This window comes from Amphibalanus amphitrite, unplaced genomic scaffold (genome assembly GCF_019059575.1).
Source record: "Amphibalanus amphitrite isolate SeventyFive unplaced genomic scaffold, NRLGWU_Aamphi_draft 001019F_arrow, whole genome shotgun sequence".
Taxonomy (NCBI): domain Eukaryota; kingdom Metazoa; phylum Arthropoda; class Thecostraca; order Balanomorpha; family Balanidae; genus Amphibalanus; species Amphibalanus amphitrite.
This window is the reverse complement of record NW_024882513.1, coordinates 23,592-33,659: the sequence shown is the minus strand read 5'-3', so window position 1 is coordinate 33,659 and position 10,068 is coordinate 23,592. Positions and strand designations below refer to the sequence as shown.

At 53.2% G+C, this 10,068-nt stretch overlaps 1 protein-coding gene across 1 annotated transcript in view; it reads left to right on the top strand.

Moving 5' to 3' along the window:
* Positions 1–1,612: 1,612 nt before the first annotated feature.
* The window catches only part of LOC122369243 (triple functional domain protein-like), a gene marked incomplete at its 3' end in the record, with an annotated part of 31,225 nt that continues 22,769 nt past the window's right edge, over positions 1,613–10,068 (top strand). Inside the window, exon 1 of the mRNA XM_043343828.1 lies at positions 1,613–2,983. Coding sequence (XP_043199763.1) covers positions 1,659–2,983 — 1,325 coding nt within the window. The remainder of the gene's footprint in view (positions 2,984–10,068) is intronic.

The window sequence follows — 10,068 nt, the reverse complement described above, 5'->3', positions numbered from 1 at the left end:
CCTCCAGGCTATCAAATTTATATCTGCCCTGAAAATTTCATGACCCTGACTCTAACGACCTAGGATGTGTGCGCTTTCAGATTTTCTTTGATAACAGACGTGCCAACATGTGAAATGGCTGTTGACTCATTCATTTGGCTGGCGGTCAAGTTGACGGGAAGATCAGGTCAAGGTCATTGACCTTTGGCGATTTATTGTGACTTTTTCGAAATATATGCATTGGATATTTTTTTCGGACTGCGTCCGAACTAACTGTAAACATCCATTTGAACGTCCGATAAGACGTCACTAAAGTTGATTGAGGTCATCAGTAGAGTTGCAAAATTTCCCTACCGCACTACCGGCATGCCGGTAATTTTTCACTACCGCAGGTTTTTTCGTGGTATCTGGCATGTCTTGCCGGTAGCATGCCGGTATTTTTGATTTTGCACAAAAAATTATCAGCATATGATTCAAACTTTGGACACTAAGAGGCTATTGAATTGTAATAAGTTGGACAATGGGTGGCTGTTGGGTGGGGCGGTTTCTGAAATTGCCAAAATGTGGCATCTCATGTAGGGGTAAGCCAAAATCAAGAATGCAGGTTTTTTAGTATGCCGGTAATTTGGCGGTTTTTTTTGCTTGGGGCGTGGTAGCATGCCGGTATCCCAGAAAATGTTTGTGGGGCGGGGCGGTGCCGGTAGCAGCCCATTGGGAAAACTTTGCAACTCTAGTCATCAGAGTTTTTTCCCACAACTCCCGATCAAATTGAGCTGGCGATTCGGGAAGGCCATGGCAATGGGCTCAGAACGATTCATCCGCAGAGGACGGTATGTTTCATGCAGCCGTCCTCGATCAGCTTCGTGACTTCAGCAACTGTGATCTGACCTTGACCTGACGTCACCACCCTGAGCTGACGTTTCCCGAGATAATTTGAGTCCCAAGATGACTGTCAGTCCCAAGATTCAGTCAATGACTGAAAAGTCTGTTCACATATTTTGAAGTATAGCATCTGCTAAGATTCGTGATTATTTTACGAGTAGTTATCACGTAAGTACAACATTTTTTTTTTTCGAAACCTGAGCTGAGGAAGGCAAAACGGGGTCAACAACGGGGCCAATCCTAAGCCGTGAGACATCTGCCGTTCTGTTGTATGCCGACTGACCCAGGCGACTCCGTCACTGTATCCGGCGAGCGAGCGATAGCCCGTCGCAGCACCCACGCCCCCTCTCCCCTCTCCACCCCTGTCGGCTGCCGCCCCTCGCCCTCCCTCGCCGCCCGCCGCCGCCCGCCGCCCGCCGCCCGCCGCGTCACTGCCGCTGCCCGCCGTCAGTCAGTCGGAGACCGTCGAGGGGTGAGGGTGCCGCGTGCTGTGGACGCTTGAAGTGTGTTGAACCGGACTGTGTGTGACGAGTCTGGTGGTGACGGCTCAGTAGTATCAGAGCTGTCAGAGCCACTGCCAGACGGTGCGGTGCGGTGGAGTGCCTTGTGTTGAGTGTGTGGACTTGTGGAGTCGTGTCGGTTGGAGCGTGCTACGAAGTGGAAACTATTCGAGGTGACGTCTGCCGGTGATTGAGGTGAAGTGAGGCGAGGTCATCCGTCACCCTGTTGATTCAGGCAGAGGTGACGGCGCCACGGACGATTAGCGTGACCTCCGGTGACCTCTGGTGACCTCTGTGATGACGCAGCAGGGCGGCGGCCGGACCGGCTGGGCGAGAACGGACCCCGTCCGTGTTGGGGTCAGTCTGCCAGCGCGGGCGGTGGGCGGGGTCAACAATATGCCCTCCCGACCGGTCGGCTCCAGCCTGCCGGCCCCGGTGCGGGTCAGACAGGCGCCCGCCCCCGCCCCCGCCCCCGCCGAACCCGAGGACGAGCTAGACCAGCTGCGGCGCGAGTTTCGGCGCCGAATCGGCAGCGACTCGGACGACGAGTTCGAGGCGTTTGTCAGCAAGACCCAGCAGCGCTTCCAGCAGATGTTCGCAGACAGCGAAATGCAGGGAATGAAGAGCCTCCAAGGTCTGCAAGGGATGCGGCTGGGCCGAGACGATCCGTTCAGAGAGATGGGTGCTAAAAACGGCGGCTCGCCATTAGCATCGAGTAAGGCGCGGCTGGCGGGGGCCAAGGACCTCCAACCGGCGCCGGCGCCGCTCAAGGACTCTGTCTCCCCGCGCCGCATCGGCGGACCCTCGCTGTTCGACAAGCAGAGTTCGCTGCTGGACGGCCGCAGTTCTCTGCTGAACGGCTCGTCGCTTCTTGACGGAAAATCCCTGCTGGATGGAAGGTCCATGCTGGATGGTTCGTCTCTGCTGGGCAGCAGGTCACTGCTGTCCAGCCGTCTGGGAAGGTCGGAGGACAGCCCGGGTCTGAGTGACGCTCTGGTGACCCGCTCCGGCGGCGGTCCGCTCTCGATGCCGTCCCGTCTGCCGTCGGGCGTGCAGCAGACGTTCCAGTCGTCCTCCACGAGCACGACGGTGACCTCGAGCGGTGGCTGGGGTCAGCCGAGCGTGACCCGGGTCACTCGACAGCAGCAGCAGGAGCACACGCACAGCGACGGCTCGGAAGTCCGCCAGCAGCGCGCGCACAAGACCGAGGCTGCGACTGTGACCCAGCGCGGAGGTCGTACACATGTGGATGCCCAGCGACAGGAGCTCTCGCACGACCGGGCCGTTCACATGAGGCCCGACGGCGCGGCGCACGTTACAGAAGAGGTGGCCGCATCCGGAGGCTCCCGGCGTGGCGTGTACGAGGCCAGCGACAACGGACCGCGCCAGGTCTCGCTGAGCGGGAACGACTACAACGTGCGCGCCCAGCTGGGCGTGCGTCAGGCTCTAGGCGGCGGCGGAGGCGACGGTCAGATGATGCCGCTGGAGGGGGTCAGCGGGCCGCTCTGGAGGTTCTTCGACGCCGGCCCGCTGATCCAGCCGCCGGGGATGCGGCTGAAATACAAGATCAACGTGCAGGCGTCTCAGAGCTCCTTCACTTGCCTCGACGGCGAGCTGCCAAAGTGAGTACAGAGTACTATCAACTTCCTCATTGCGCTATCACAAAGATGATGTATGTTTGATAAGGCTTAGCAAGGAATGCACTGCCATTGATAAGGACATGATTCCCGTACTTCAGTTTCAGTCATAGTTACAGTCACAGTATCAGTACCCGAGCTTTGTCTATGATAAGTGCTGATTAGTGACTGACTCAGCTTATGTGTCTTCAAATCCAACTTCCTAGCCGAGCTGTATACATGGAACCGGCGAGCGCGTCTGTGTCCCATTCTTCTCCCTCTGGCGTTACTCCAAGGTCGTCGCCGTGGTTGGTGTATTTGAACTCAGATGTGTGACCTTCCAGCTAGTCTCGGGTCTACGGCCGAAGCTCAGACAGTCTCTCTAATTGTTTGGCGCTCCATGAGCTAATGGATCGAATCTCATTGATTCTTTGTTCCGTCTCTTCACGGGCGCGCCCGTCGTGGCATCCATCACCGCCCACGCTGGAAGACAAATTATTTTCATTTGCGCCAGCTGTGTAGGTCGGAATACCATCACAGTGTAATGGGATCCACCCAGCGAGCCGAATGGCCGATACTGAGCACCAACAACAAACAGATCAGCCCGGTCACTGCGGGGCTTCTCATGGGCGAACTATATTCTGATACCGTCCTCAGCATACCAGCTGAGCCAGGGGGCGTGCCGAGAGCTACTGTGGCTGTTCAGCGCTGCCGAGCAGCGAGCTTTACTCGCCACGTAGCGCTCAAAGTCACCGACGCGAGGTCCGAGTTTCACAAACACGCCAGCTCAACCTCTGACGTCACCATCGGACGGTGACGTCAGATTCAGTCTGACGAACCACGAACCAAGCACAGCTGCTGACTTTAGTTTAGCACGCCACGAGCCGACACGATCTGATCGACCAGCACGTGATCAGCGGCACGTGTGGTCGTGTGGAGGTCGTGTCGGGGGAGGGGGCGTGGCGTGGTGTCTGTGGTGTAGGGAGGGGCGGCGGGGAGGGGTCATGGCTACTGGTCGGCGGAGTGGTAGCCAGCGAAGTCACGTACGTACGCGGATGTATGGGTGGAGCGCTGCTTCTGCCTGCTGGGGTCACGTCACCTCGCGCCTGGGATAGTGTTCCTCCACCCAAGCCACCGAGGGGGCCTGCTGAGGCTCCCACTGATACAGCTCCTTACTCGCACAGTGAGAAGAGGCGGCGAAGGTGAACAGTAGCCGCCCCCAACAGTCGCTGTCTAGCGTCTGACGGCTGAAGAAGGCGCACTGTCATTCGTCAGAGACTGGGCTTTGCGATGGTTCATGTCTTTTTTTTCCGGGTAAGCGTTGCAGTGGAAACGCCATGGGCCATAGTATCCTTACTCGGTGCCGTCTATCACTCGGCCCTTTCACACCTCTTCGTTATCTTCCTGCCTTCTTCCTGCCTGGTTCGTCGCCCCCTCGGTCCTCTATTCACCCTCATACATAAGACCGCTGTGTCCCGTTATCTGGGGCCACATCTGGTCCACCGCCCCAGGGATACCTAACGCACACCTGGCCCATGATCCGCCGCGTCACTTACGAGTCACGTTCGGAACGGCCCGCCGTGCTCCGGGCGGTGGGCGGTGGGCGGTGGGCGGTCAGTTGGGAGCGGCGGGCGGTGGTCTGTAAGCGACGGGCGGCGGGAGGCGGCACGCCCTCACACCAGCGCCTAAATACCGGCCACAATACCAAACAACACCCTCACCCAGCAGGTCACCGAGCTGTAGCCGGCCGCCCCCGCAGCACTACATGGGCCCCGGCGCTCCGCGGGTGAAAGGGCGGACTGGTAATAGGCAGAGACGCGCTCAGAAACAGGTGTTGTTTGTTTGCCTGTCGGGAATTTCACCCATCCGCCTACCATCCCTGCTGCTCATGCATACCGAACAGGGGCCTTTGGGGCTAGAACAGGGTAGGCCTTACCGAAAGCCGTTTCAGTTTTCAGTTTTCGATTATCCAATTTGACAGGATATAGGTAGGTGACAGGTCGTAATAACCAAATGTCTGATCTTCAGGGCGAAATGGAATCGTCTAAAGCAATACGTTAGTGCCTATAGCCTGCTCTTACATCGACGCGCTCTTATGTCTTCCACTGTGGAGCTGCGCCGCTTTCAGCAGCCGAGCTGCCGATTCCTGTCTGTCCCGGTATACGTACTGCGCCGAACCCAGACAACCGGAGCTGCGACCCAGCGTCTCCAAACAGTCATCGCTCTCTGTCACCGACCGACAGCCCGCCGGTCTCCCTCCTCTCCCCTCTCTCCTCTGACGTCAGACAACAGTCGCGCCGTCCAAACGGCCCTCTGCCCGCCCGCCGTCGGTCGAATACGGAACCAGTCATGTTATTGACGTTATTTCCGTCACCGGTTTGGCTGAGCAGACCGTGGCCGAGGCCAGAGACGGGATCGGATGAGTGCCTTCACACCGGCGTCTGAAAAGATCCGATATGACCCCTCTCTTGCATGCTCGCTGCTTCTGTGTTGACCTCGGCAGCCGTAGCTGCATAGGCTCCGCGGATGACAGCCAAATGGCTCCACTCTGCCGGTATACGGCGCTGGTAACAGACCGCCGAATGGTGCCGTTATGCCACCGATGACGGGCGAGAGAGTCCCGGCCGCAAACACTCCGAGGTTAATGCGCCTGCTGATTCGTTGGGAGGATCTCTAAATTCCGCCGCACGGGCATTACGGTTAATTATGGCCATTCGTCTCAGCTATTGAAGTGCCGAAAGCTCGGCGGGCGTGACTCATCATTTTGCAACGATTCCAACGACAGCATTTTTTCTGTGACGTAAAGTGGGCTTTACGGCGACTATCTAAAATCGTGGCGGCTCGGCATGCCTTTCCTACCTTTCCTACAGCAGCATGCTCAAACGACCTGAATAACGCATCAGTATTCGTAAAAAAATAGATAGAGAAATAAATAAGGCAATGCATTGCCTCATTTAAGGCAACATTGCAATGTTATAATTCGAAACAATTTGCTCACGGATTGCAACTCTGTTTTCTCACCCTCCTGTTAGCTGCTCCAAATTCCCCTCAAACACTCACTCCACACCCACCAAATCACTTCCCTCTCTCCGTCCTTATATCACCTTTGACCCCACCATTCCGTTCCTCCTGCCTAAGGGGCTGTTTACCCACCGGCACGCGTATATATCACCGAGGTCACGCTGCTCATCCTTCAACCGCAGCCCTCTAATGTATGCGCGTTCCCGGGAAGCCGGCTAATTTCCATTGGAGAGGCCCCGCCGAACCTGCTGAGAGCTAGTGTTTGTGACGGGTCTGCGAATGGCGGAGCTGCGGGGATTGTGGTGGTGGGCCCGTCTTGATTGAGAATGGCGTGTGGAGGGGGTATTGTTTTGGAATTGGTTCCTTATATGGCCCGAAAAGCATGTAGCTTATAAGGAAGTAAGGATCAGTAGATACAACTGTTGATAAGTAATAATTTTATGTCGTAGCTGGTATCTAACATCTTGAATAGCATTATTAAACATGCAAAATGGCTTCCACATACCTACCTGTGGTCAATTTTAAGCGGACCCAACACTGAATTACGGGGGAAAATATTCGAATCTCTCCAGGCATTACTAATTTTCAAATTCCAAGGTGCATTCATATCGATTTTCGCATTATCTATCATGATTGATGTGTAAGTATAGTTGCTGATCACTGATGTTAGGTAATGATTCTTGCTTAATTAAAACACATCTCATGAATGCTTCTCTATCTTTTTCGTTCCGTCAACTGGAGAATAAATGTCCTTTTGCTTCACAGAGATATCTTGCATTCGGGAGGTCAGAGTCGGAGTTTGATTGAATGGGATTGTTTAATGTTTATATGTCCGTAAAATTTGCATGCTGCCGCCCTCACCGTTGTTTGGACAGCCATTGAATGGCCAACAGCCATGACCTCTTTCCGATCAATAGCTGCTCATCTCAGTCGTGCAGTTATAGGGTGAGTCCAGCCTGCCACTCACGATACAGCGGAAATCACGTATATTTACTGCAACTTCAATCACAGCACCACTTCAGCGTGCAACTCGGGCTCTGGCGCCGGAAACTGTTGATACTAATCTAATTGATTGCTCAAATGCATCTAACACCAGATCAAAGCCTTATATGGCTCGGGACTCTTCTGGCAGTTTTTCCCTTAGATGCTGGCATCAAGCTCAGCAATTACCGCGATGACGTAGCGAAGCGAATGATTTATATCCTTGACAATATCTAAAGGCCGCCCCACACTGGACCTCGCATGCGGGTTTCGAGTTTTTGGTTTTTCGGGTTTCTTTCAAATCAAATAATACAATCTAAGCTGAGTGACCCACAATACAATCTAACAAGCGAGTCTGCATATTTTTAGCATGCGAGCCAGCTTGCATCGCATTCCAAAAGTTGATTTTGAGTCAACTTTCGATTTTCCTCGCTGCGAGGTCTGCGAGTTCTGCGAGGTTTGCGGGTTCTTCGTTGGAGTCGAATTTTGGATGGTTGCGCTGCTATTGCGACTATATATGTAATTTTCTGAAGGTGTACCGGCTTCACTGCATTCATGAAGTTACCATAAGGGAACGCTCTAATCACTCTATGAATTAGTACCTACCTATTATGCCCGCAAACTCAAAACCCGCAATCTCGCAACCCGCATGCGAGGTCCAGTGTGGGGCGGCCTTAAAGGTGAATAAATTCATATCCCTCTCCTGTCCAGCAAAGCTGAAGTGAAGTAGCCAACCACTTTCCTGGCGGGATACGTGTCGGGCACGCCCTTCTAACGAATCAATAAGGCCACCCTGCCACCGCCGCCGCCGCCGCCGCGTCCATGCCACAGGGCGTGGTGGGCCGGTGTAGCTGTTTGCCATGGCGCCTACCAGGCATATTCGAACGGTGTTGTTGGCCGGAAGCTATAAGTCTGCAGTCACTCTGACACTCCGAGATTCAGCGTTGATTGTTCTTAAGTGTTTAGGCGTTCAGCAGTAAAAAACACTCAGTATTTCAGAAAGGTCTGTCTAGACCTCACAATTCATATCGGTAGGCTGCCCGTGACGCTAAGGCTAGCTTTGTCAAGTTTATGACCAGATAAGCACTTATCTTATAATCATATCTGTGCCCTGGTTCCAACCACTGGTATGTGGCATTGTCGCCTTCACGCTTCTGAACGACTCTGTTATTCAGGTCAGTCATTCGTCAAACGGTTTTGATTGGCTACTGCCTCCATGCAGTAGTATAGAAACCAATGTTAATTAGTCAGGTTCTTAATCCATTCTCTATGTGGCTTATAATGGGATGGGTCGCCATCAATAAATCCCATCATCATTGTCAGATTAACCATGGGATAGGTATCCATGCACAATTTTAAATTGCAGCATTGGAAGTGATGTTTTCACTTTATTCTGATCGATTTCTGTAAACTGTTTCTTATCGACATATGAATAAGCGTGTTTAAAGTCCACACAAACAAGCATGCTGCAAAAAAGTAGGTAAGTGTGGCAGATACGAGACAAAGCCGTCTGGCGACCCAATCACTTCGATAATTGTAATCTTATCAGCTTCTTGTAATGCCTGCATGTTTTCGCTTATAATAATCATCCCGCTTGGACCACTGTACGGTTATAAAAAAAAAACGGAATCTCTCTCATCCCATCCTTCAGGTGACCTTGTCACCCACGTCACAACAGTCGTCGGCCGAGTCGTATTTGGTCTGGTTCATGACGTCAAAAAAGATATCACCATAGTAATAGGGAGGAGAGATTCAAGACGGAAAGGCTGCGGAATTCACGTCTTATGACAAAGACGGCGTTCCTCTGAACCAACATTTGTTATGATCATTAGCGTCAGTAAAATGCTAAGTACCTATTTTATGGCCGATGACTGATAGGCATGAAAGTAAGCACTGCTGCGTTCAAGTCCTCAAATAGACTTTTTAACGAAGCATATGCCTTATATACGTTTATGATGTGTGTCTGTCAATCTGTATTTGTGAGAACGCGAAGTGAATGTGTTACGTATACATACAGTAGGTACGCAGGCATTGCGGCACAGCATGCCTACAGGGGTTTATCGCTAGTGACATCTAGCGGCAAAAACTAAACACAGTCAATGGATAGGTACTCCGTGACGGATTAGGTGCGTGTTCTTTAACGTTTTACGACGCACCAAACTTATTAAATGCATCCTAGATCAGCTAAAACTGAAGAATATAAGCACTTCCCGAATTTTAGCGTCACATTGTCAAACTCGACAGCACGGGTTGACCACTCACAGCCCCATCCATAACATCCCCCAGACACTTTCCCAGCCACTGAAGCAATAACACACCACGTACTCCGTCTATAGTTATGACAGGACCCCGACCCAACGCGGCCCAGGAGGCGCGCTATGCCGGGTAGTCGTTTACCTCGCCGACAGACAACTGCTGGCTCTCGCTTGGCAGTTGGCACCGTCAAACGGTCCCAAGTTCAAAGTCGAGGTCAGTGGGAGTGACATGACTGGGGCTCACAAACCTGGATTGATTGGGTGGTAGTCTTTCCCTGAAGCCTCGCTTCTGTCAGTCCAAACTGGTCTCCTTTCTCTAGAATTGTCATGGATGTAAGAGATGGCGTGGCTCTGTCATCCAGCTAACAAATAGGCCAGGCTCTGAGAGAATATGTTTACTCTCACGTTCGGTGTGAATACGCAGACAGCTGGGACCCGGGTGTAACCGCTGTGAGACTAGTCGGCAGATTTACTCGACTGGTGTGTGTACGGTGAGGTGGCGCGGCGGTATGCGGGGTTTACACAGCGTGTGACCTTCACGCAGACGGTATGATATCACGGCAGCGGCTGCAGCGAAGTAACTAACGAGTAACGACCGCAGAGCCGAGTCGCAGAGTCGTCTGCCGTCTCTCCAACCGTAACCGCCGGCCTCCCGCTCCGCTCCCGTCGCGAACTCTGTCCGTCGCGTGGGTCCACCGCAGCCTCTGACTCAGCCTCCCTGGACTTTGTTGATACATTTTCACACTCCGCCGACAACGTAGAAAGTCTGGCAATGTTGCGAGACTGGCAGCGTTGTTTCTGCTATGCTGCACGTGCTACCGCTGTCATGTTGCA